The following is a 27,966-nucleotide window of genomic DNA, read 5'->3' on the forward strand; positions in this document are numbered from 1 at the left end:
AGGAGGGAGGGGGCGGCCCGGCCCGGCCCAGCTCTGCCCCCGGCCCGGCCCGGCCCTGGCCCCGGCCCCGGCCCCGGCCCAGCCCTTATCTGATCGACTCGTCTAGTTTAAGAGCCGGGCCCCGCCCGTCACACAGCTCCGCTCCTCTCCTCACCCTCCAGCCCGCCCCGTCAGTGAAGCCTTCAGTGCGTTCTCTCGGCCACCCGGTCCGAGGTGCTTCCCTGCCCAGGACCCAAGGTAAGGGATGCGGTCCCTGGGGGATCGGGGGTGACGAACAGAAGCTGGTGTTTCCAACATGAAATCGTGGAGGGCTGCCCACCCGGACCCCAGAGCCTTTATCATCCAGCCCTCCGCGAACCTCGGCGTCCCGTTCCTCAGCTTTGCTCTCTTATAGAAGTCCCGGCGGGGACCCCTGAGAAATGCTTGAGGCCGACTGGCTCCCCCACCACCTAAAGCTGATGTGGGAGGATCTCTGGACCCTTGTCTCCTTCCTCCCCACCCCACCACCTCCGCAGGAGCTCCAGGAGGTCACAAACTGACGACACAGCTCCTCAGTCCGTTCCACAGTGACCCCCACATGTAGCCCTCACATACATGCTGCCCGAATGACAAAGGCAGCGCCTCCCTCCTCCCAGAAACACTTAGAAGACCCCGTCCCGCTCCCCACAAAGTAAAACTCGAATAGTGACATGCACTCGCGCTGGACCACACACTAGGAGAAACACGGCTCTCTTGTTAGGCCATGAGTTAAAATGATGAACATCTTTGCGTAGTCCCATTGCCCGTTCCCAGCTTGGGGGCTTTCCCCTAGCATGTGCACCCACTCCCCTGTGACCTCCTTTACTTCACCCCCCCCCTCAAACCCCCACCCCCGCCCCAGCTGCTTAGGACTGAGCTCCCCACCCCCAACCCGCGACTGCAGGCAGCTGTCTGTGTGAGGGGAGCAGTGGGACCACTGAAGACTTCAAAAACAAGCGGGGAGAAATGGCCCGCTGAGAGAGACAAGGGAATTTCCTCCCCTTCCCCATTATACTCCTCTTTCCTCACACCCACCCCTTGCCAGGGACTGATCAAAGACTCCTTGGATAATGCCTCAGTGATTGATGAAGATCAGAGCTTCCAGGCTGGAGTAGGGGAAGTGAATAAGATCGTTCCTAGCCTTTCCTTAGTTGAGATTTCAGTCCAGGTGTAGGCTAGGGAGAGGAGAGAGGGCTCATCATAGCATCATAGATGAGGAACCAGAAGGGACTTTATGGATCCTTAGCCTTATTGTACAGACAAGGAAACTTCACCCCAGGTAGTTAATAACGGAGCCAGCTTTTGGATACCAGTTTTCCTGAGCTCAGATTCAATGTCTTTTCCCACATCACCCTTCTTCTCTGGGAAGGTGTTCTCCGAGGAAGTCAGAGACGAGGAAATTACTCCAGGAGGGGCTGAAGGGAGATTGTTTCAAAGGGTGGGCTCCAGATCCAAGCAAGACCAGGATTAACCACAAAAATTTCAACCCTAGGACCTTGGTATTCTGGATGGTCCAGCAAAAGCAGCTGGTTAAAGGACTCTAAGCACATTTATTCCCAGCCTAACTGTGGTCACCGTACTGATACCAGCACTGATGATTTCTGGATTTAGGCTGGGGCTTGGATGGGGCTGAAGCTCAGAGGACCTGAGAGAAAACAGGTGTCTTGGCTCCCAGCACATTTTTCAGAATAGTGGTGGTGGTGGGATGGCATGAAGGGAAGAGGGGCCAGGGATGGTCTGCAGAGGTAGTAGTGATGTCAGTTTTGCTTCTCCCATGTCCTCTCCCCAGTCCCTTTGGTGGCCAGGGTAGGGGGGGGGGGCTCCAGGCCAGTCTGGCCTCCAGAAGCCCCTGCCAACCTGGGCCCTGAAAGGAGCTGCTGTTTTCAGAGTCATCCCTCCTCCCACCCCCCACCCCCCCCCATCCCCCGCCTGAGCAGCCAGCTCGTCTCTGTGGGTATCAAATGGCAATGACTCCACTAATGGGGAGGGGAGGGAATGGTCCAGATTCCTTATAGTAGCTTTGGCACAAAGCCTGACCCCCCACTCCTCATCCTGAGCAAAAGCCACGACTGTTTTGCCATTTATATCCTGCTCTGTCTCCCTTCTTCTGAATCCTGTCTGTCTCTTGCTGTGATATGACCCCACCTGCACCGCTCTACATGGGGGTGTATATCTGGTGCGGAGAGGGATATTTACCCTCCTCTGCTCCCCCTCCAATTACCATATACCCTCTTGCATCACCTTCTGCTCACGAAGCCAGTTTTATCATCAACTTAAGTTTAAGAGCTTGACAGAGAGAGAGAGAGAGAGAGAGAGAGAGAGAGAGAGAGAGAGAGAGAGGTTGGTAAATTTATTTAGCTGTCCTGGATTACTGGCTCTTTTCTGCTTGTTCCCTGGGCTCAAAGAGTCTAAGATCTGAGGGTCAGGGTTACATGGGGTCTCTCTCCCAACCTCTTTCAACTCTGTGCAGTCCTGAGTTTGGTGATCTTGGGGCGGGATAAGGTAATGCAGAGTGACCTCACCATTGAGGGACCCTCCAGAATCAGGTTGGGAAGATGCCTGGATCTTAGACACAAGGAGAAGCAGGGCAGTGACCCTTTGGCATTGGCTGTGAGGCTGGAGAGGACAGAACTGGCTAGTAGAACCTCCAAAGCCTATTGCCAAAGGTTATCCAGGACAGATGGAAAAAACCAGCATTCAGAACCCACTCGTCCCCTGACCACCTAAATTCTCCTTCGGCCTGATTGGTCCGTAGTCCCACCAAGACAAGGGCAAGTGGTTGGGATGGCTGAGTGAGGTCTGAGGCCCTGTATAGAGGAAAGTGAGTGTGATAAACCAAGACACAGAGCTGAGATGGGACCACAGGAAGGTTGAGGAAGGGGATCCAAGCCCCCAGTAGTGGTGATAAGTTTGGAACTAGAGTTGACTAGGTTCTCTTAATATCATCTTGTCCATTCCCCTCTCTCTGGACCAACTCTACAGCCCCTTTCCTAGCTAGCACAGATTGGGGGATCATGGGGGGTTCCTACATGCTGGAGATAACAACTGTTGCTGGACTTATCATGTTGTCCAGATTGAAGCTCCCCTCCCTTTACTTTTAACCAACTCCCCTTCCCCCCAAAGTGTGTCTGACCTAGGATGCCTTCCCCTTCCTAGTCCCCGCCTAGAATCTTCTTTAAAAGTCACAGAGGAAAACACCGTGAAAAACCTATTTCTATCAGTGAATTCTTCCAGGAGCCTCCATTTTCTGGAGGGATTCAGGCCAGTGTGCATTCATTCCCCTCCTGGTCCTGCTTTTGACTGTCTCTGGATTTCAAAACCATCCTCTCTCCCCACCCAATCCTGCTGTTCACCTCCCTTTGGTGTCATCTTACCCTTTAGAATAGAAGTTTCTCAGGAGCAAGGGCTCTCTCTTCTCCCTTGTATTTGTATCCCCAGTGCTTAGCACTATGCATGGCACAGAACAAATGCTCAATAAATGCTTCCTTCCTTTCTCCCTCCCTTCCCTCCTTCCTCCTTTACCTTTCCTTCCTTCTTTCCTTCCTTCCTTCCTTCCCTCCCTTCCCTCTTCCCTTCTCCCTCCCTCCCTTCCTTCCTTCCTTTCTTCCTTCCTTCCTTCCTTCCTTCCTTCCTTCCTTCCTTCCTTCCTTCCTTCCTTCCTATTCATATCAAATCCAGAACCCAGGCTGGGAATTGCAGGTGGTTGGGAAAAGGAAGCAAATGATGGAATATCCTATCCAGAAAAGGCCTTAGAGATAATTTAGCATAAGGCCGATATTTTACAGCTGGGGAGACTGAGGTCCAGAGAGGTAAAGTGATTTCTTTAAATTCTTCTCTACTGAGTGGGAAATAAGAAGTTATGGGGCTGCTCAGTCTGGAAAGTAGAAGGTTGGAGAACCTGGAGGGGGGCAGGAAGGCTGAATTGGGGTGTTCAAAGCTCTTCAAGGTTGCTGTGTGTATATACATATACATACATATGCATGTGTATTTCTTCACTCAGAGCAGTAGAGCAGATATGAGGGTGGAGCATAAGGGAAGGGTATCTGAATTATAGAGAATAGAGAAGAAAAAAGGAGACAGAAGCTATGACCTCCTAGGGGAGAACTCATATCACTGGGCACTGTCTCAGAGACAAAGGGATAGATGTGACCATGGAGGACCAGCAAGTCTAGAATTATCTTAGAGGCTGAAGTTCCACAGTGGTGTCCTAGGTACGCTTTCTCCCTTGGCTTTTAGGGGCCCCAGACTTCACCAGGTTCTCCCCAATCTATCTAGCTGTTCCTCTATCTCCTCTTCCTGACCTCTTGAAGTGGGTTTTACCCTAGACTTACTTCTCAGAGCCTTCTCTCAGGGAGAACAATGCCTTGCACCCAGTGGGAAGATAATTAACTTTGTTTAATTCAATCAACTATTCAGTGAACACCTCCTGTATGCTCAGTGTATTTCTGACATGCAAAGAGGTCTCATTCCTCAATTCAACAGCTCCATTCACTACCCTTTCCTCATCTCTGGTTCCAAATCTCCTCTCGCCCACAGGGCAATGCCATATGTCCACAACTAAGCTCTTCAATTCCCCATCACCACTGCTGAACTCCCTTATTCCATCTTCTATATTTTTGCCAATGACATCAATCCTGGGCTCACTGTAGGATTTTAGTGCTGGAAGAGACCACTTGAAAAGACTTTAGTAATCATCTAGTTCAACCTCCTGATTTGACAGATGAGATAGTGGATCAATCGCTTTTTTAATAAGTTGCAGATTCAAGATTCAAACCCAGGTCTCCTCAGTTCATTTCTCTACATTTCTTAACATGGAACTTTTGTGTCCTCCTTCTCCTGCCCTTCCCAAAACTTGTCAGTCATTCTGCTCTTCCTGAACAGGTCCTTTTTGCCCTTCTATACCTTTCCATTCTCATCTAGACCCACATCCCATTCTGCTTGGACATTGGGCACAGCCATCACCCAGTCTCTGTTCGTATCTACTTCACACCCCACACAGAGAACACGCTCCTTATTCCTTGTTTGGATCCGGGTCCTTTCCTATTTAGATCCTACGATGGCGTCTTATACCCAGTGAAAACGTGCTAATCATAGGTTTCCCATTGAAGGCATCATGATGTACCGAAGGGGAAACAACCATTACATTTGGAGCCAAGAAGGGTTATATAGGGCTGGGAAGGTCCTTGAAGGTCAGCCTCCTCCTTTCACAGATGAATAAACTGAAAATCAGAGAAGTTAAATGACTTGCCCAAAGTCATGCAGGTATCAAGTGCCAAGCTGGGATTTGAACCAAGTCCATCTGATTTTTCAGACCCAATATTCATATCCCACGCTGGTCTGGTCTAGGTTTTACAATCACAGAATTTTAGAGCTGAAGGGACTTTACTGAGCATTAGTATAATTCCCTTTTCTTTGAGCCACCATTTCCTGATCTATAAAATGAAGCCCCATTTTGTAATATCTGCCCCCAACTATGTCACAGAGTTCGTGTGAGAATCCCATGTAATAATGTACATGGAAGAGCTTTGTAAGTTGTAAGGGAATACTAAACGAATGGAAGCTGTTGCTGTGTATGTGGGTCTGCCCTGATCTACTAGGATTTATGCCATTTAGAGACTTTTCTAGGCAAACAAACCAGACCTTTCCATTGTTCATTCATGCCTCATCTTCTTCCACCCCTAAGCCTTGACACAGATTCCATCACCACTCTCCCACCCTTTCTAGGTTAGGACCCGGCTTCTCCTTCACTCAGCTGACTTCTGACCTTCTATTTCCTCCCAAGTGGTTTCCGATTCACCTTATGTAGGAAAGCCTTCCTGGACTGTTTCCATCCAAGCATGTGAGTCTCTGCAGCATTCCTCTTCATGCTCAGGCCCAGCTATTGTTCAGGATGTCATAATGCGTTAATGATAGTGTTAATATTTAAAAATATTTATAATGGGTATGTGTCCCATTTTTTTCCCCTCAGATATGGAGTTAGCTGAGTATAACTTCTTCTTACCTTAGATAATCTCCAAGTACCCAGCTCAGACAGAGTAGATAAGCAGAAACTATAGGTTGCAGCTGGGAGCTGGCCTGAAGTCAGGAAGACCCGAGTTCAAATGAAGCCCCAGACACTTACTATTTGTACGACCTTGGGCAAGTCATTTAACCCTGTTTGCTTCAGTGTCCTCATCTGTCATAAGAGCTGGAGTAGGAAATGTCAAACCACTCCAGTATCTTTGCCAAGAAAACCCCAAACGAGGTCATGAAGAGTTGGACATGAATGAACAACATAGGTTATAATGTGGAGAAAGGTTGAATTTCGGGATCATTTTCACTGTTCATCATTCATTCATTGAACAAATATTAATTAAGCATCTTATTCTGCAAGACATTATACAAAGCCCTGGGGAAGGTGCAAACTCCATAAAGGGTGGTCTCTACCCTCAAGGAGCTTGTAATTTAGTAGTGGAAGAAGAAGCTATTGTATATGCATGAAAAATTGGGTTTGAATCCCAGCTCTGCAACTTACTATTTCTATATCCTTGGATAAATCACTTTGCCCTCTCTGTGCCTCAGGTTCCCCATGAGAGGAAAGTAGATAATGCATGGGAAAAGTGCTGGACCTCAAATCAGGAATACTAGAGTTTCAATCCTGCCTCAGACATTAGCTATATGATCTTGGGCAAGTTCGTGGCATCTGTAAAATGGGAATAATGGCACTTACCTCTTCAGGTTGTTGTGAAGATCAAATGAAATAACACAGGTTAAAGTGTTTTAAGCCTTAAAGTTCTATGTAAATGTTCACTATTGCTATTATCTTGAGAGGTTAGACTAGATAATCTCTAAGGTGCCTTTATTTCTAAATGCAAGGAGTAGAAAGTACAACCAAGTTACGGATTTAGATTTGGGAGGTACTTCAGAGGTCATTTAGTCCAACCTTTTCATTTCATAGGTAAAGACACTAAGGCCTAGAGAGGTCATGGGGACAAAAGTGATTTGTCCAAGGTCACACGGCTAGTAATGGACTAAAGATCTGAACTGATTCCAAATCCAAATTGAGGGAAGAATTATTTTTGGCTAATCCCAGAAAGTAGGATTGAGGTTCCTGGATATCTGAATGGGTCTTCCATCAGGGAAGAAGCTACCCCTCAGAACCTCGTGAGTGCACTTCTTTCCTCTCCCCTCCCCACATGCCCACCTGTTTCAGTGTGGGGCTCTGAAATGGGGACCCTGGTGCTTTTGTCATGTTGGATCAAAATGCTAAACGTCCTCGCCCGAGACTGGTCTGGTTCTAGCCTGACCTTGTTGTTCAGGAGGGATGGTGGGGAACTGAAGTGGGGTCACTTTGGGATAGGTCGCCTTGGGGACCTAGAGTTATGAAGTGGTTTGCGTGAAGTCACAGGATGATAATGAGGCTTTCCAGGAGCACCTCAGGATGACAATTTGGAAAGTAATAATAACTTACATTTCTCTAGTGCTTGGCAGTGTGCAAAGTATCCCTGTGTATATGACCTTACTTAATGCTCAAAGTAGCCCTGTGAGGTTTGTAGCCCAAGTGTTATCATTCTCAGTTAAAAGCATAGTAAACTGAGGCTCAGACAAGTTAAATAACTTGCCAAAGACCACGTACTAAGGAGCAGAACTGGAAATCAAGTGGGTTCAAGTCTTTTGTTTCCCATTCTACTGTTCTTTCCAAACTGACCTGAAAAAAGCTAACCTTATGTCCCTGGCTGATCTGTCCCCCAGCTGATCTTCTATTAGCTTTCAAAGCCCATAACCTTTCTTGAGCTCATGGTCTGGGTGCTGCCCTGGGGCTGGGGGTGATGGGAAGGAGTTTGTGTTTCTAGCAACACAACTGCCCACCCTCTTGTCCATCCTGTTTCTATGACTCGGTACCATTTCTTGGCCCCCTGCCTGTCCCCTCTTCTCAGATAGTTTTCCTCAATTCCATTCCTGGCCTTCGAGCAGTCTCACCCCTTACTGTGCCCTGCCCCATGCCAGCTGTCCCCAGCGACTACCCCCTGGGTTCCCTCCCTGCTTTGTGTCCTGAGGCCTGGGGTCGGCGTTGGAGCTGGAGGCGGGGTTGGGGATGAAGGGGCTTGTCGAATGGATGAATGGGTCAGGCCTGGACACTGACAGTGCTTGCTGCTCACACAGGGTGGTTGTGATGGAGACAGAAAAAGAGAGACAGACACAAGAGCCTGAGCACAAATAGGTGGTTCTTGAAGCCAGATGCTCCTGACTTAAAGCTGGGCTCAGGTGCTTTATCTATCCTGGTCTGCCCCATGAAGCATGTGAGAAGGGTCTATTGGGGTGGGACTTGTGGGAAGGGAGACTTCTGTGGCTTCAGCTACCCAGTCCCTCCTTCAGGATCCCGCTTGGGGATCTGGCTCTGGCATTTTTAGCTTCCTCTAGAGAGCTCTGCTTCTCCAGCTCCCACAACCCCCTTAAAAGCTGTCTGGGAAACTAAGGCAGAGAGTGGGTGGGCCTGGCCCCTCCCCTCCCCCATTCCAGAGGCATTCCCGGACACCATATTTCCAAGCCCATTCTCACTTCTCTCCCACCCCATCCTTAAGGGGTTTCTGTGGCTTTTTTTCATTTGGAAAATCCTTTCTTGGGGGTTTTGGGTCTGGAGTGTGAATGGCACTCTCTCAAGGGGTTCAACCCTTTCCTCTTTCTCTTTCCTGTTCAGTTCCTTTTGGGGAGCTCACAAGGGTGCAAGGCTCCCCATCTCTGTCCTTAGCTCTGGCCCAGTCCTCCCCCACCAAGGCCCTGCATCCTCCTCCCCCCCAACTCCCCCACAACCATACACACACACATACCCTCCCAGACTGTGGGACAGGGAGCCAGAGGAGGGGCCAGCCCTGCATACTAATGCAGGGCCCATTGTCAAAGCCGCTTTGTGCCCCAGCTCTCCATTGAGGCGGCTCTGAGGCAGGCACAATGGGGGCTCTGTCCCTGAGTTCCCCCCAAACAGTCACCTGCTTTCAGAGCTTCTCCTCCCCCCCCCAACAGTGTCCGGAGGGGCTGGGGAGAGTGGGGGAGTGGGCTATGGGCCAAGGGCTTTGGGGGTGGGGGAGAATGGGCAGGGGGCACTGCTACCCCTGGGTCAGGCATGAAAGATGGGCAGTTGGCAGGGCCAGATTTCACTGGGCACAGATGCAGACAGAGCACTGAATTCCCAGTGGGAGTTGGATTGGGGGGCGGCCACTCTTGCTTGGAATGTGGGTTCTATGAGGCTGGAGGAAGGAGACACTTCCAGAGGTACCCACCTCCATGGCCACAAATACCCAGTGTAATCTCATAACTATCATTCCTCTATTCTCCCAAACCCCTGAGATAGGATGGAGACACACACCTCCTCTTCCCCACTTACACTCAGACACTTATATATGCATACACACACATTGGCGTACACTCATACATGCACACACATATCCCCACATACACATAGACACTCTCATATATGCAGACACACACACAGACATGCTTGTTGAGACACAGCGTGGTGTAGTGTAAAGATCCCTGAATGTGAAGTCAGAAGACCTAGGCATAAATCCTAGTTTTGAAACATCTTAGCTGTGTCACTTAACCTTTCTGAGCCTCAGTTTCCCCATATGCCAAATGGGAATAATGATATTTGCACTCCTCACCTCTTGGGTTTGTTGTGAGGGAATTATTTTGTAAATCTCACAGCACTATAGAAATTGAGTTGTTATTATATGTGCCTGCTCATGGCTACATATACATCTGTAGGTACACATATGACTCCATCGACAGACATACTGATATTCAGATCAGTCAGATCTTGCCATCATTGATGGCCACACACAAACACCCCTGCACATATACTCTGGGACCCACTCAAATATGCACACATATACGATGCCCCCCATCCCAACCATGCTCTTGGGTTTGGAGGCCTTAGCACCCCCTTTCCCCTCCCGGGCACCTCAGCTCCCACCCCCCCAACCCCCCCCCACCTCATGCCCTTGCCGCCCCCTGCTGCTCTGACACAGGTTGTAACAAGTTTGCACTTGTTGTGACCTCGAGAATGTGGCCCTGGGGCTGGGAATGTCCCACTACTCCAGCAGAGGCTTAAACTTTAACCAGAGCACACTCCCTGCGGCTCCTGAGCGAGGCACAGCAGCCTCTTCCAGGCTCCTTCTCCCCCCACCCCCAGAAAGGGTGCTGGCCTCCCTCAACCCCTGAAGAGAGCAAGCCAACTTCCCACTGTGGCTGTGTGGTCATTGTTTCAGTCCCCAAAGCTGTTTGGGGTGAGAATGCCTCTCTCCCTTACATGCTCCGGCAAGCAAGGAAGATGTGAGAAGGAAGAGATGATGGAGGAAGATGTAGTAGAAAACCCTGGAAAAGTCATATCATCATTCTTCTTCGTGGATAGATGGAGAGGCTCTAAAAACCCCCAGGTTGCCCATGCCACTATCCCCGATGCTTTTATGCTAGGAAGTCTTCTCTCTTATCCTATCTCAATCCTTTTTGATGCTGGATGGAGCTCACAGATGTACACACAGGGCTAGGCGTCACAACCCCTCAAGGATGAAGCACCTCTTGGTAGCAAGGTTCTGGTAATGCACCCCCTAGAAGTGCAGGGAGGGAAATCATAGGAGCATTCCCACCACAAGATGAGAGTCCTAGGAATTGGACTGAGATGTCAGGGAAGGGATTCTGGCTTGGGGTGATACTCTCCAAACCAGGGCTTCTTTTTTTTTTTTTTTTTTTTTAGTGAGGCAATTGGGGTTAAGTGACTTGCCCAGGGTCACACAGCTAGTAAGTGTTAAGTGTCTGAGGCCGGATTTGAACTCAGGTACTCCTGACTCCAGGGCCGGTGCTCTATCCACTGCGCCATCTAGCTGCCCAAACCAGGGCTTCTTAAGCTTTTTCTACTCATGACTCTTTTTTGCCTCAGAAATTTTTATGTAACCCCAGGTATAAAGGTATATAAAATAGGTACAGATAACCTTTTCCTGTTGCCAAATTTTTCGGGACCTCCACATTCAGTTTAAGCAGCTTTGTTCTAAAACACCAATGACAGTAACACTTGAACTGGAGTTCATTTGCTTGTTTGCACATTTGATACACCATCCCTGTGTGACAAAATGAAGATGAAAGCTCCTAGGCCCAGCACCTTCCCCAGTAGGCCCCAAACCCTTATCTCACCCTCATTGACCCCCTAGCCTCAGTCCCTTTGTCCCTCCCTGCCTTCTCCTATTGTCATCTCTCAGGATGGATCTTTCCCCCCAAAATCTCCTCATTCCTCTAGTCCAAACCCACTGGGGATAGTGAGAAGCTGGTGGTGCTCTTGCTTCCACAGCTTTCTAGGCAAAAGTCTCCCTTACTTCTCTATTCCAGGGTTCTGCCTCTGTATTTCAGTTTGTTCTTTCTGACACTCTCAATATCAACATCCCCAAATGAGGAATGTGGAGGAAGAGGTTAGGTGGAAACTATCAAAGTGGCTTGAGGAATGGGTTTTCTTTTTGAAGGGGTCTGCAACCTGAGATAGAGATGGAGGTATGATTCCAGATTTGTGTACTGGATGAGGGGGAGAAGGGACATTTCAAGGTTACCCTTGATCTCTATTTCTGCCAAGGGTAAAGGAAGAATCTGCTTAGATAGCAGTACATGGGATTTAGGTTAAGACTCAAAGAAAAAAACACCACCTTCCCAATGGTCAGAGGTCACCGAAGCATGGAGGAGATGAGAATTATTCTATCTTTCTTTGAAAATGTTAGTGAAGACCAGATACCCATATAGGATAATACTTAGCTAGGGACAATTGTGTCTGGAAGCTAAGATAAGCTCTCTAGGGACCTGTTGGCTGTGGAATTTTCTGAAACTTTCTGAATTTTCTGACACATTTTCAGTATGTCACACTTTGAGATCATTTTGCCCCATTCCCCTCACCCCTGCCATTCACTCTGTCCCCTCAAAAGATCAAATTTATGTTGAAATGGAAGGGTGGAAATATTGGATTTCCCCTCTTATTCAATCCAGGGGAGAGTTGTAATTGTCCTTGCCTACCCTCTTCGACACCGCCCCTCCCCCCAGCTCCATCTGTTTTCATCCTCCATAGCGTTGGTCCCAATCAAAGAAATTCTTAACTCTTTCTCTTCTCCCACTTAGCTGAGATGTGGTAGAGAAAGAGCATAAGATGAACCCAACCAGATGTTTTTACAGTCTGGGACAGCACAACTGGACCCTGGGGGACTTGGAAGCATCCCCAGGGACAGAGGCCTGTGGAAAGGAAGAGAGAAGTGGCAGCTTTGGGGAAAAGGGCAGGAGCATTCCTGTGATTTTTATGTTAAAATGAAGCAAATGAGTTGAAAAGTGGTCATTTATTGGGTTGTTACATTAGGTTGAACCATTCTAGGAAAAATAGTCACAGAATTCCACTTTGGAGTTTTTAGACAGGCTCTTTCTGACCCAGTTTTTTGACCTGAACAATCCAGCCAAGTCGGACAATTCACTGTTCTCTATCTTGTGCTTTTCCACAATGAATCAAGCTGTTGCCTCTGACTTATTTTCCCTTCTCTCCCCCATTTTTACCCATCCTTCAAGGTCTGCTTATGTATACATCTGGAGGGAAAAAAACAATGTCCAAACTTTGCAGCTCCCAGGGAGCTAAGGGTTGGCCCTTCTCCCTCTCTCACCTTTCCAATCTTTCTCCCTGGGCCTCAGTTTCCCTTTCTACTGACAGAAGGCTAGGATCACATATTTAGAATTGAAAGAATCCTTAGAGATTACCTGGGCCAGGGCTTCTTAAAATTTTTTCGATTTGTGACTCCTTTTTACCCAATAAATTTTTACACAACCCTGGGTATGGAGGTATATAAAGTAGGTATACATAACCTTTTACTGTTGCCAATTTTTTTGTCATCCCCACATTCGGTTACATGATCCCATCTGGGGTTTTGACCCGAAGTTTAAGAAGCTAGGATTTAGTCCAACTCGCTCATTTTACAGATCAGGAAACTGGGGTTTAGAGGTTAAGAGACTCGCCTGAGGTCACATGAGTACATAAATGGCAGAGGCTGGCTGAACCTGGACCTTTACTGCCCCTCAGCTATAGCCAGGAATCTGTATCATGGGACTGTGGGCAGCAAGGGGGGCCCGAGAGTGCTTCCCAGGGATACCTGCTGGGTCTGGAGGACATCTTTCAGGTTCTGAGCTGTCTGGCTTTGACCTCCAGGTCCTGAAATCTGCTCATTCCCCAAAGTCGTGTCTGAGGAACCCAGACCTCTTGACTTCAGCTTTGTGACTTTCTGTTCTTCAGTTTCCCTTCTAGGACTGTGACTCCTTCAGAAACCTGGGCTCCCCAACAAAGGAGAGCTCACAGTTGTGTTGGAGAGGGTTGCTAAGAACAGATACAGAGGAGAGGAGAGAGCCCGGAGGATAGAGAGAGCTCCTAGGAGCAAGTGTTAATTCAATCTGGAGGAAAGAGAGAGTGAGGAGGGACTAAGGTAGAATCCCCAAATCCTCGAAAGGTCCAGCCAAAGCTGCACTTAGGGGGATTGAGGTCAATTTACAGAAGGAAGAATTTACAGACAATGGGCAGTATCTAATCCTAGAAGGGGTGATTGAATATGGAGGAGGAGGATATAGGAAATCCATTGTTCTCTCCTGGCTTCTTTTAATAAAGATTTTCTTGTTTGAAAGAGGTGAGGCAGGAGGATGAATGAAATGACCTCAAGGTCTCAGCCAGTTCTAAGAAGCCTATTAAAATAAAGGAACCGATCCTAGGTGTACTTCTCCTGGGGTGTGATCCTGTCTGCCCCCTCTGCCACCTAGAAACACTCCATTGCTTAGGATTTTCTATCAGTCTTCTATTTCTCCTCTAAAACTTCCCACCAGGGATTTCCAAAGCACTTTCCTCTGACTCCTTCCTCATACCCTGGAGGGGAGTTAAACTGAGGCCCAGAATCAGGAAAACTGGGATGAGACACAGGCTGCTGCCCCTGCCCTTCTTCCCTCCTCCCTGCTGGAGGACAGTATGGCCTCATTCTGGGCCCAGGGGGCCAGGAACCCCTGAGGAGCCGGTCCGACAAGCTCAGGGCCCTCTCCGGTTTCCTGGCTCCTCCACAGGCCATGGCCCAAGATGCTGGTGGCAGATCTGGTGACAGCTCAATAGTGCTTTGGCCTCCACTCCCTGAGGCCTTATCTCCTGGGGCCTGGCCATCTCCATGCCACAGACCAGCATTCAGGGCCTGCCAGATTCTTGGAGCTGTGAGCCTGGGGAAGGGGAAGGGTACATGCCCTGACTGAGGGTGGTGGTGGTGACAAAAATTGGGAAGTTCAGCTCTACCCAGCATCCTAATAACTATAAGATATACCTCTCCAATGACCCTCATGACAGTTTGCAGGTCCCCCTCTAGCCTGGGGAGTTAGATGGGAGGAGGCACCCAGGGAAAGAAGGGAGAGGTAAAAGTAGATTGGAGATGCCTGACCTCGTCAATCTTTGGTCATCTAAGAGAACAATGTACCCCAGTCTCCCTGCCCACTGGCCCCTTCTTGGGCTTGGAGATTTGGTGAGTAGAGGACAAAGAAATAAGGCATTAGTGTAGCCCCGAGTTTCTTGGGAGGATCTGGAAATCACATCAGCCACTGTTTTGGGGAGGTTTCAGGAAAGCAGAATAAACTGTGCTTGGGGCAAATGACAATTCGGCCGAGCCCCAAGAGCCAGAGAGCCCTGCCCTCTGGTGGTGGGACACTGATTCTCCTGCAAGGACTTCAAGGGTATCCAGATTAAGGTGTCTTCCTCCTTCTGCTCCATCTTCCAGTCTGGACTCTCAGATCTGGGGAGACTGAGGTTGGGAGCAATTCCCTGCAAGGGAGCTTGCAAACAAAGTCATTAGATAAGGCTGTGAAGTGGAGGGCTGCACCTGGAATCAGGAAGACCTGAATTCAGATTTGGCCTCAGACATTTCCTAGCTATGGGAGAAAATCTGGGCAAACCTCTTACACTCTGGATGCCTTAGTTTCCTCATCTGTAAAATGGAGATAATAATAGTACCGCCCTCCCTAGGGTTGTTGTGGAGATATTTCTAAAGCGCCATTTCAGTGCTAGTTACTACAGTGTAGGAAGTCTTCTCTTGTGATCGGTGCTCTCTGACCCTTTCTCTTATAGGTTAGTTCATCTGGTTCTCCCTATGGAGAATCGCTGAGACAGAGAGAGAGACATGCTGAAGCATAGGGAAGATTTGTAAGGCTGAGAGAGAGAAGAGGTCACTGCTTGCCTCGGCCTCCCCCAGCCCAGATTCCTCCAGGAGAAGGACTCTATAATCTCCCTTTATCCAATTCAGTTCAATTCAGTTCAACAAGCACTTAAGTACCCACTTCTCTTGGGTCCTTTGCACTGTCTGTTATGTAGCTATTCCCAGTGACTAACTTCCGTCTCTTCTGTTTTGGATTAATCTCATTTCCTGACTCCTCAGTGGAGGTGGGGTGAGAAGGTGGGAGGTGGGATGCAATGGAATACCATCCTCTGGGTTGCACTTGACTTCAGCCCTTTCTTTGATGAGAATGACTGATGGGGTGCAAGGTTGAGAAGTTTTTGTTTCCAACTCTTCCTCCTGGGCAACTATAGCTGAGTCCTTAGTCGCCCTGCAAGCCCAGTTCCACAAAAAGAACCTCAGCGGTTGCCAGGGCACCTAGCACTGCCAGCCCTAGTATAGGACAGATTCCTTGGTGTGGTCCCCGCCGTGGCCTGGTAATCCTGGAGAGTCGGGAGGGGGTGCATAGAACCAGGATCTGTCCGCCAAGTGCCCCGGGGAGCCTGCCCTCCTGGTGCCCTCAATTGACAAACTGGAAGAGGGAAGCCCTGGAGTGCCAACCTCCGGGCAACTCTCTGCAGGAACATTGTGCCCTCTTTCCAGAGGACAGAGGGCATGGCCTAAAAATTGGGAATTACTGGGCTTGGGGGGAGTGGAGAGGGGGAAAAGAGGGAGCGGCCAAGATCAGCCCATCAGACAGAGGAGCTGGATGGTTAGAGAAGGGCTTCTAACATGGTCCCATCTCTCCTTCCCTCCTTCCCCTAACCGGAAAGCACAAGGGGGAACCGAAGGGGCCAGGCAGAGGTCTCTGGCTCCCAGGAAACACTTTGAAGCCTTTTCTCTCTTTTTTGTTTGGGCAATGAAAACTTTCCAAACATTGACACAAGGGAAGAAAAGCCTATTCTTCTACCATGGGCCCAGGGCCTGTGTGCCAGGCTGGGGCCAAGGGATGGGAGGGAAAAGGAAGAAGGGCAGAGGATGGGGATAGAGGCAATGATGACTCAGCCAGAAATGAGCATAAACACACACATACACATAGCCCTCATCCTGCCTCCTCCACCCCCCACTCCAAGTTTTGTTGTTCATACGATTCCATTTTTACTTTTTGATCTTTCTATTAATTAATGAGAAATGAAGCTGCTTCAAGAGAATAAACCACAAATCCAACCCCATTCTTCCTTAAAGGCTGACTAACCCACAATGCTTTTTTTCTTTGTCCTGAGTTTTCACACAATTCTCTCTCTCTCTCTCTCTCTCTCTCTCTCTCTCTCTCTCTCTCTCTCTCTCTCTCTCTCTCCTCTCTCTCCCCTTCCCAAACTTGGCTGTATTAGCAAAATCCTGCTCCATAGTTCTTAATCTACTTTGATGTTTGAATTGGAATTGGTAATCCATTAAAGATATAAAGCCAAGCCTGGCAAGAGGAGATTACAGAATGATTTCCCATTTCCATGAATGGCAAAAACAAGTGGGAATAGCCTAAAATTGCACCAGACAGGATAACCTCCCTGACCTCTGGTCTGTTCAGCCCACCCCCAGAGCAATGGGGGCTAGGATGGTGGGAAGACTGGAGAACACACCATTTCTAAGCTCTACTGAAGAAACTCAGGGTGCCTAGCCTGGAGAAGACAAGGGATGAGGGGGAGAAATAATCTAGTTGTTTTCAAATATTTGATGCACTGTTGCATAGGGGAGAGGACAGATTTGTTCAGATCGGCCCCAGAGGAAAGGGTAAAAGTTGAAGAGAGGCAGATTTTAGCTCAAAATAGGGGAAAACTTTTATAATTAGATATTTCCAAAAGTGGAATGGGCACTGCCATTCAGTTTTTCCAAAGTTTTCTGAAATGATATCTTTCCTATAAAGACATCGTAGGATTGGTGGACCGAAGGGCTGGTCTCAAAGTCAGGACGACCCAAGTTCAGGTACAACTTCTGACACCTACTGACTATGTGACTCTGGGCAGGTCATTTAATCTCTTGGTGCCCAGTGAATTTTCTAAAACCCTAAGTACTGAACAACTGACAATCTGCATTGCTAGAGAGAGTTAGTTAATGAATCCCCTCCACTAAAGATATTGCAGATTAACAAAAAATATTATTATTAGCTGACATCTATGTAGTGCATTAAGATTTGCAAAGATCTTTACATAAGTTACCTCCTGTCATCCTCACAACAACCACAAAATACATACATACATTCATACATACATATATGAGAGAGGAAGAGAGAGGAAAGAGTATGAGTGTGTGTGTGTGTGTGTGTGTGTGAGAGAGAGAGAGAGAGAGAGAGAGAGAGAGAGAGTTATAATATAAGCTCCTTTAGGGCAGGGACCATTTTGTTTTTACTATTGTTTCCCCCATGCCTAACATATTCCTGGCACATAGTAGGCACTTAATAAATGCTTGTTGAATTGAACTGAGGTGAGATTTTAATTCAGGTGTTCCTGACTCCAAATCCAACTCAAGAAACTGGGAGAAGAAGACAGAGATAGAGGAGAGACACAAAGAAGAACAAAAAACTAGAAAACAGGCCCAAGGAGATTACAGGATTGAAGAAACAAAGGACACAGCACAAAAATCAGAAAATAGGGGGGGGGGTGGAGCAGTGGATCTGTAGAAGAAAAGTGGGAAGAATAAAGAAGTCTGAAAAACCAGTAGAAGAAAGCTTGAAAACAGTGAGCAGAGGAAACAAAAAAGAATGTTGTCAACTCTAATTACCCTTATGTCATTCATCCAGAGCATCATCCCTGAGTACAGTCTTTCTACCAACCTGGCTCCCACCAGCCTTCCAGCATGTTTTGATCATGACCTCCCCTGGTTGTCAGTCAGGGTGGGAAGAGGAGGCAACCCAATTTTAATAGGAGCTTCAACAAAATAGCTTTAAGAAAGTAAATCCATTGCTGGAAAATAAAACTGTGATAAATGCATGCTGTGGCTGGCTCACTTAGGTGGTTAGAGCCCCCAAGTTATACATTCTTGATCTTGTGTTTGATTCCCCTGTGAATTAGCGGAGGGTGTGGAGGTATATGGAATGGGTTCACAGGTACAGGTTGTTTCCTTAATCCTGCCCAATCACTTTTAGAGGCCCCATGGTTTAGTGAAAAAGAGTCAGGAAAACTAGGTGCAAATCATGGTTTCAAAGCTTATGCTCCCCAGTAGATCAGTTTCTGGAAGGCTGGGAATAATTTGATTGTTGTCTTTGCCAAAAGAAACTTAAGACATGTTTGTTGCATTGACTTGAATAGCTGTGTGACAACAATAAAGTTATTTTACCCCTCTGACCCTCCATTTCCTCTTCTGTAAAAATAGAGACAGAAATGGATTTGAAAACTTACTAGTTGAATGACCAAAGGGGGAACAATCACTTTACCATCATGAACCAGAGCATTACAGATGAAGATATCTGGGTAATTTGGGGGTGAGTGTTTCGGTTAAGAATGGATGTTTCATGCCACCTCACATGAAGGAAAGGGGACAAGGAGTAGTGAGAAGCACCTGTGAGGAATCTGGTTCTGACCACCCACTGTACTGGGGACAAGAGTCAATTGCCCTACGACCAAATCCCAGCTCTTTCACTTACTAGCTGTGTGACCTTGGGCTAGTTCTTTCATCTTCCTGGGCTTCAATGTCCTCATCTGTAAAACAAGGGGAGTCAGAATGTATGATATCTGAAAACCCTTTCAGCTCTAAATCTATGACCCTGTGATCTTCGTGGTCCCTTCCCAGGTCGAAAATCCTGCGATTCTGATCTCCATCTCTCTTGGCCTCTGGGCTTAACTTTGGTTGGAGTCCTGGAGAGTAGGACAACATCACCCTCTGGTGGTAGAAGTGGGGGTAACGTGAGGATGCAGCCTCATTTTGGTTGGAACTTTGGCCTGCCTGCCTTCCCACATGTCTGGGCCCAGTTGGGAGGTGGAGGGGATGAGAGGGAGATCCCTTCTCAGCCACTCCTGGCCCCGGCTCTCCATGAGGAGCCAAGTCACTTGGGTGTGGGAGGTAGCAGACACAACAGCTGGGGGCATCAGATAACAGATGAAGGAGGCAGATAAAACAGCTGGCACCAGCAGATACAACAACTGGAGGTGGCAGACACAACAAGCGGAGGTGGCAAACAGGCCAGCTAGAAGCCAAAGGCCCCAGTGCCCAAGAAGATGGAGCTGAGTGAGATGGGCTATTGAGGCTGTGTCTGCCCCGGCTTTTTCTAAGGTCATTACAAATGCAGCAGAGATATTTCCTCTTGAAATCTCGAGACCAATGAGAACGACCCCCTCCAGAAATTCTGGCATAATTGTTATTACTATGATTATGTCCCAGAGGGAATCACTCCTATTCTCTCTTTAAAATTATTTTCAAACAGCAAGGGAAGGCAAAAGTAGCAGCAGTCTAGACCCCTGGATACTCTGAAGATCTCAGTGGCCTGCCTTCCTGGAGCTGACCTAACCTCTGCTCCTCAAGATTGAAATGACCTCCCCAGGGCAGGTCAAGGCAGAATGGAGAAGCTCTGTTCACTGGTACTTCTTTACCCCTGGAAAAGTACAAGTTACCCCACAGGCAGGCAGGCAGGGGTGCCAGATGTCCAGTCTGGAGGAGACTGTCTCCTATTTCAATGCTTTGCTTGCTTTTTTCCTGGCAGGATGCACAGCAGTCCTGAATTTAAGCCCGGTCAGACATCGTCAGTGATTAGCACTCATTCACCTTCTACCTAGCTCCCTGGGTCAGAACAATTTCCCAATTTGAAATCTGCCAGTCTTCTCTAGGGGCCCTTCAAGAAAATGCCCCAACACCTTCAGGAGAGTTCCTTCCTCCACTGTTGCTTCCTTTGTCTTATCTACATGGATGAGCCCTGTCTGTTCCTTTCCCTGTGACACAGAGCATCCCTTAGACATGAAATTAACCACCAAGCATTGTTTGGGGGACAAGGAGAGGAGAGGGAGACCAGCTTCTGAGATATTGTGGTGTGGCAGACTGAGTGCTGGACTTTAAGTTAGGAGAGACTTGGGCTTAAATGTCACCTCTGAGACTCAGTTTCCTCAACTGCCAAATAAAATCTGCATTACCGAGCTCATGGGGATTTTGTAAAGATCAAGTAACATAATATACAAAAAGGGATAGGGATAGGGCCTGTGATTGCACTGCTATATAGGAAACTTCTGGATGAAAAAACTCCATATACCAATCCATGTCAGCACTTTCTTTGCAATTTATAGTCTCTTAAAACTGCCTACATTCCAACTCAGTATGTAGATGCAATCAAAGACACTGTGCTGGGAAAATGGCAGTATTTTTGGAAGCACTTTCACCTCTGGCACAGGAGACTGACCCAAAGTGAAGGACATTGCTGGGAGAGGCCTGCAACATGCTTGGATTTCATGGTTCTGGAACTTTTATTAATTCAAATCTGAGGAGATATTGACTGAAGCCAGAGGTCATGTACTTTCACCATTAGTTTACTTTTAACTTAAAACTGCAAAATCCCTTCCCTTCAGTCAGCTTCAAAACATATTTAAAGTGAATACAGTGGAAATCAATAAATCTTAATTCGAGAAAAAAGGGGGGGCACAGCTAGGGGGTACAGTGGATAAAGCACTGGCCCTGGATTCAGGAGGACCTGAGTTCAAATTTGACCTCAGACACTTGACACTTACTAGCTGTGTGTCCTTGGGCAAGTCACTTAACCCTCATTGCCCTGCAAAAACAAAACAAAACAAAACAAACAAACAAACAAAAAACTGCCTACAGCCCTGAGAAGTTAAGTGACTTGCCAAGGATCACTAATCCAGCATGTGTTAGAGCACTATATAAAAGTTAGCAATTATTATTTTTGAGACAGCTAAATATCTCTGTGTCTTTGCTGGGTTTTAGGAATGGGGACAATCATAGTCATAGATTGAGAGCTGGAAGGGATCTTAGAGACACGGCCATTTGACAGGTGAGGAGACTAAGGCCCAGAGAGGTAATGGCTTATTCTAAGTCATGCCAGTGGGGGCAGAGGCACAGTTCAAGTCCAGGTGCTCTGATACAAAATCAATGTTCTTTACACGGGAGTAGTAGTAGTAGTAGTAGTAGTAGTAGTAGTAGTAGTAGTAGTAGTAGTAGTAGTAGTAGTAGTAGTGGTGGTGGTGGTGGTGGTGGTGGTGGTGGTAGTAGTAGTAGTGGTGGTGGTGGTGGTGGTGATGGTAGTAGTAGTGGTGGTGGTGGTGGTGGTGGTGGTGGTGGTGGTGGTAGTAGTAGTAGTAGTAGTAGTAGTAGTAGTGGTAGTAGTGGTAGTAGTGGTAGTAGTAGTAGTAGTGGTAGTAGTAGTAGTGGTAGTAGTGGTGGTAGTAGTAGTAGTTGTTGTTGTTGTTTGTCCTTTGTTCGCAAAGAGGACCTTGACACTGGGGTGATGTCATGACTTGTGCTTAATTGGATTTAAATGAAGGAGGGCTGTGCAAAGTCACCAACCTCACTCTCTTCTCCAGAACCATCTGGGTCCAATGGCAAGATAGACATCAGTGTGACTGGAGAAGGCCCTTGATGTTTAAGGAAGTTGAGGTTAAGTGACTTGCCCAGGGTCACACAGCTAGTGTTTGGGGTGAGATTTGAACTCAGATCCTACCAATTTCAGGGCCACTGCTCTATCCACTGCACCACCTAGCTGCCCTAACTGGGACAGTGGGCTGGCCTGGAGATACAAAGGCAGAATCCTACCTTAGAATCAAAAGGCTCCAGAGAATTCATTCCGGGCTCTAATGGAGGTTAGGGCTCTTTAGGAGCAGTGGGTCCCATTTCAGTCTCTCCTCACCCCAATCTCAGGGAATCGTGGGATGATACTGTGGTCAAATCTGAGGCCATGCTGGCAGTAGCTTCGCCCTCAGAAAGTACAGAATTTCCCGAGCCCCTCTGGAGTGGCTGCCAGAGGATGGCCAGGGTCTCATATAAACCTCTACCATGCTGTCTTCCTCTCCAGATGACTTCGGTTGCAAAGGTATACTACAGCCAGACCACCCAGACAGAGAGCCGGCCCCTGATGGGCCCCGGGCTGCGTCGCCGGCGGGTACTGACCAAGGATGGCCGCAGTAACATCCGCATGGAACACATTGCTGACAAGCGCTTCCTCTACCTCAAGGACCTATGGACCACCTTCATTGACATGCAGTGGCGCTACAAGCTGTTACTGTTCTCGGCCACCTTTGCAGGCACCTGGTTTCTATTTGGTGTGGTGTGGTACCTGGTGGCTGTGGCCCATGGAGACCTGCTGGAGCTAGGGCCTCCGGCCAACCACACGCCCTGCGTGGTGCAAGTGCACACGCTCACAGGTGCCTTCCTCTTCTCCCTTGAGTCACAGACCACCATTGGCTACGGGTTCCGCTATATTAGTGAAGAGTGTCCACTGGCCATCGTCCTCCTCATTGCCCAGCTGGTGCTCACTACCATTCTGGAGATCTTTATCACAGGCACCTTCCTGGCCAAAATTGCCCGGCCCAAGAAGAGGGCTGAGACCATCCGCTTCAGCCAGCATGCTGTGGTGGCCACCCACGATGGTAAACCCTGCCTCATGATCCGTGTTGCCAACATGCGCAAAAGCCTCCTCATTGGCTGCCAGGTGACAGGTAAGCTGCTCCAGACCCATTTAACCAAGGAGGGGGAGAGCATCCGGCTCAATCAAGTCAATGTGGCCTTCCAGGTGGATACAGCCTCTGACAGCCCATTCCTCATCCTACCCCTTACCTTCTACCATGTGGTGGATGAATCCAGCCCTCTACGTGACCTGCCCCTGCGAAGTGGAGAGGGGGACTTTGAGCTGGTTCTGATCCTCAGTGGGACAGTGGAATCCACCAGTGCCACCTGCCAAGTGCGCACTTCCTACTTGCCAGAGGAGATCCTCTGGGGTTATGAATTCACACCTGCCATCTCGCTCTCCGCTAGTGGCAAGTACGTGGCTGACTTCAGCCTGTTTGACCAGGTTGTGAAAGTGACCCCTCCCGGCTGCCTCCGAGACACCACTGTCCGTTATGGGGACCCCGAAAAGCTCAAGCTAGAGGAGTCATTCCGGGAACAGGAAGGGAAAGAGGGCAGTGCCCTCAGTGTCCGAATCAGCAATGTCTGACAGCTTTGACTCCCACTTCCCTCACCCCTTCGGGCCAGAGGAGATGTTCTCTGGTTCTACCCTACCCCATCTCGTGCCTGCTCTCTCTCTCCACTCCCGGGTGGGGTGTCCTACCCAGGCTCACTGGAGAGAGCCCTAGGACCACCCTTCTCCTAATCCCATCTCCCTCCCCCCCCCCTCCAGTGGCCTGTCATTTGCCTAGGCCAGCCTGAGGGAACAGTCCCCCTTTGGAGACTGAGCCCCACCTCCAAGCCCAGGTTTGGGGTGTTTGGGACAGAGTAGATTGGGCTGAGGAGGATTAGGAAATCTCAGTCATTACTGGAGACTTGATAAGAGAACTGTACAGTTGGGTGGATGGACTCTGCTCCATTTATAAAGCTTGGTGCCTTGAGGATGGAGGACTTTCCTTTCCCACCTTCCCATCTAGCTGGTTCCCTGAGCCCAGGCTCCCTCTGCTGGTCACTCTGGGGACTATACTCTTAGATATGCCTAATGTGGGGACCAGGCAGTGGATAAAGTATCAAGCTATCATAGTATCCCTGCTATACCCCAACAGAGAACCCTACTTCCTCTTCTGATGAGACTGATTCCCCTTCTGGCCCAAACCTATGGGCTTGATCACTACCATTTTCTCCTTCACAATTCCCCAAGGGGATCTTCTTCCTATGTCCCAGATCTGACTTGTCCCTCCTTTGATGCCTTTGTCCCCAGACATTAGAATTGATCATAACAAATGACCACAACATATAGTCATACCACAATCACACACTCATAGAGTTTTAAATTCTTCGAATCGAGGATCACTGGAAAAGATATTGTCCACATTCCAGGTGCTTATCTCCCTAGGCTATTCAAGGTCTCCTGTGAGAGGTCTGACCCTAGCTGCCACATTCCCCAAGGAAGGGTTCAGGTGTCTGAACCCTTAGAAAAGGGTCTAAGATGATGTTTCAGACAGAAGCTGTACCTAGGGCACCCTCTTTTCTAACTGGTTTGTTCAGTGTCCCTTTTTCCTTCCCATAACGATTCTGTTTCCCAAGGTGAATGGGAAGTGGAGAGGGAGGACTTTTCTTTAGTTTTTCATCCACTGAAGACCAGATCTCAGGGCCCAAAAGCTCTAATGAAAGTGGACAAATCTCACCAAGTGAGAAGTTTTCCATATGCCAGGCTTTTGGATAGAGCTTTTTGGGTGTGCCTTCAAGGGACTGGTTATATACTGTTGAGCACTGGACAAGAAACCAAGATCTATGCTTGGAAATCACTATTAGCACTCCCAGTCATCCTGGACTCCTCTGAAAAGTACAAGTTACTTCACAGGCCATTAGATGGATACCTGAATGCTGTCGGAAAGAACATGGAATTCCTGGGCCCCAGAGGAAAATGAAGAGGATCCACCTTATTCCAACTCTCCTGTTCCCCCAGAACTCAGTTTCAGATGCTTAGTGGGCAAGTATTCTCAAAGGAACAGGACTGTACTACAGCCCACCAAAGGAGGACAGTGTGATGCAGTAGAAAGAATACTGGATTTGGAGTCAGAGGACCTGAGTTCAAATCCTGGTTTTGCTACTTACTACCTATGTGGCCTGGAGCAAATCACTTAAACTCTCTGGGTCTCAGTTTCTTCATCTACAAATCAGCTGGGCTAACTGACCTCTAAGGTCTTTTCTAGCTCTAAATCTATGATCCATTTCCTGACAGGAACAGGTTTGGAGAGCCACTGGGGCTTTTGGACTGAAGAAAGCCTCCATATCTATGGAGGGTAGCCCTATTGGCAGGTAATGAGGACACTGTTGCAGGGTTCTTGTGGAGTGTCATTAAATGAGGTAGCTGAGAGAAGACCCTGTTTCTACATCAGGAGAGAGGAGGCTATAGCAGAAGTCACCATCTGGTGGTTTATATAAGCCTATGCCCAGCTAATCACATTCCAACCTACAGTTTTGGTAAAAAATGTGTCTGTTTCCAGATGTCCCTATATGTGTATTCTCATTCTGTAGTCTTGTAGACAGGCTCACCATATCTCCAGGCTTACCACAGAATCACAAACTGACCACATTTGCACAAGCTCCACTCGTGATGAGCTTTTTGGACTTGGCTAATCCCAGCTGCTATGTGGAGACTGCTGCCACCTCTCCATCAATCTCTGCCTATAATAATCCCCCTTAGAGGCTCCTGGCCTAGGTGGAGTTTAGACAGAGTTGAAGCTTGCAGATACTTGAGAGCCTTCCACAGGGACCAGAAGGGAGAGGGCCATCCGCTGAATTTTCCCTTCTTGAAATCAGACTTCCCTGTTTTCTTCTGTGTCTATATACAGATAAGGACACATACACACTGACATATAATGTCCACACCTATATCTTATTCCTAATCAGTCCCCATCCATCTGGTTTCTTCTGCACATAGCTGCCACCCCCTTACATGAGTCATTCCTCCTCTCTCCCTCCACTCCCTTAGTCTTAATTTCTCAGCCTTCCCAGCTCTTTGGACGGTCAACAAACTTGGAGAAGTTGTCTGGAACCCAATTCACTGTCTTACCTCCAGGATCCTGCCCGTGTCTTGTCCCCAACTCCAGGCCTCCCTGTAAATTGCACTTTATTTGGCATGTTCTCCTTTGGTCTGGCCTGGCACTCTTATCCCCCTACTCACATGCCAAGGATCCCATTCTCCTACCCAACCCTGAATGCGTTCATTGGAGGGCAGTCTCTGTCCCCAGATCAGACTTATTTCTCTTCTAAACTGTGAGATGTGCCTCCAGATATGGACAGTTCTTACAGGAAATGGATCACATCTCCACCAACCATCATCTAGGAATGTGGGGAAAAGGGGAAAGAGAGAGTCAAGGGTGCTGAGTGAGGATGTGTCAGAGGATGGTCTGATAACCTCTGGAAGAGATGGGGTGAGAAGACAGAAGAAGGTGGTGGTATTGAGGGAACCCACCGAAATCCACCAAACTTTTATGCCTTACCATCCACCTCTTTACATCACTAGACACCTTAGATAAGAGAAAAAAGTCTAGGCAGGGTTTGGGGGAGGTCACATGACATGTATAGAAGGTTTACCTATGGAAGAGAGATAGAAAAAATAATATATATATATATAATATATATACATCTATGTATGTGTAAATATATGTACAGAAAAGTGCACAGGGAGCTTACAGTGAGGGGCAGGACACCTTGCCCTAATGAAGGGTGGGTCAGGGAGAGGGATGGGTGGGATGCCCCGGACTCCCTGTCTCATGATGGTCACTGGTTCTGGTCACAGTCTAGAGTTGGGGGATTGGCTCGAGGTCCTTGGAAACTGAGAAAGGATAGAACATGCTGATCTTGCTGGAAATAAGGCATCTATTGTGAGCTTGTGATACTCAGAAAACAAATCATTCCCCACAGCCCAGTGTTGCTGTCAGGGCCTGAAGAGGGCCTGCTGGTGAGTAGGAGAAGCAGCAGAGAAATTAAGAGGGCCCTTAGGGAGGAGGTTTTTTCGGGTTCTAACTCAGTGTAGAGGCTAAGTCTGGTGGAAAACTTCTTAGCTCTGTTTCTGAATCCTAGCAGTTGGATCCTAGCCTGCATATCCATTGTTTTTAAAGTCCAGTCCAATCCAACTTGTCCCTCTTATTCTATTCACAGGGGTGATAGCAGCGATAGCCTGAGCCCTTAGAGATAATGACTATCATATTTGGGAGCCTTAACACCCAGATTCCATCTTGGCCTCCCTATCATAAAAGCTGGGGGTGGGTGCAGGGGAACTGGAGTGGGAGGATTCTATCTCACCCTCCTGGCTCCCTTATCCTCCGGTGCAGGATTGTTGGGCTGCTACTTCCAATGTTACTCCTAAGATAGATACTTAAGTATCTGTGTAAATACTGGCTAAAAGCAGCACTTAGGAGGAGAATGCCTCCAAGGGCAGGCAGACCCTGGTGCTGTCATGAGTGACAATGGGTTGTTTCTGTGCAGATAGGAGAAGAGGGTAGGATTGCTCTGGGGGACAGCTGGTGGTAGCTTTCACACTACAATTAGTTCCTCAGCGTCTCCCAAATCTAATGAGACTACCTGAGGATTTCATATGTGGCCTGAAGGAAAGGAAGAAGTTATCTACAACACCCCCACCCCACATGGCAGAAATTAACCATTCCCCTCCCCAGGCTGCTATCCTAGTCCTTCACCCTCACTTGGCTTATCTAGTTTATTTTCAAAGTAACATACTGTTGCCTTCACTGTAGAGCTAGCTTGGGCCTTGGGCCCAGTAATGGCCCATTCTACTGAACCAGGAGTGTCTAGGAAAAGGTGTTTCCATTCATTGTGCTAAAAACTAAACCAAGTCAGATTTATCCAATAAAAAGATGCTTGAGTATTTTTTTTTTCCTGTACAGAATAAGCTACTAAATAAAATATTTCATCACCATGATTTGTTTCCAGGCTGTTCTTGGAAAAGAAAATAAGCCTCCTAGCAATAATAAAACATCCTCAATGGGCGGAGTTGGGGAGTGGAGTAGGGTATAGAGAGGCCTGGGGGTTAGTTAGGTTTGAATAATACTAGTGGTTTTCTAGTTTCTTGGTCTGACCCCCTCACTTTATCTCCCCTAAGCCTTTTCAGCTAAGG

General features: G+C 48.1%; 1 protein-coding gene across 1 annotated transcript; it reads left to right on the plus strand.

The window, feature by feature from the left end:
• KCNJ10 (potassium inwardly rectifying channel subfamily J member 10) lies at positions 1–27,768 on the plus strand. The gene is made up of 2 exons (XM_044000306.1): positions 1–237; positions 22,234–27,768. The coding sequence occupies exon 2, from the start codon at positions 22,234–22,236 to the stop codon at positions 23,371–23,373; it is 1,140 nt and encodes a 379-aa protein (XP_043856241.1). The 5' UTR covers positions 1–237; the 3' UTR covers positions 23,374–27,768.
• Positions 27,769–27,966: the final 198 nt, after the last annotated feature.

The sequence above is a fragment of the Dromiciops gliroides genome, chromosome 4 (assembly GCF_019393635.1).
Source record: "Dromiciops gliroides isolate mDroGli1 chromosome 4, mDroGli1.pri, whole genome shotgun sequence".
NCBI lineage: Eukaryota > Metazoa > Chordata > Mammalia > Microbiotheria > Microbiotheriidae > Dromiciops > Dromiciops gliroides.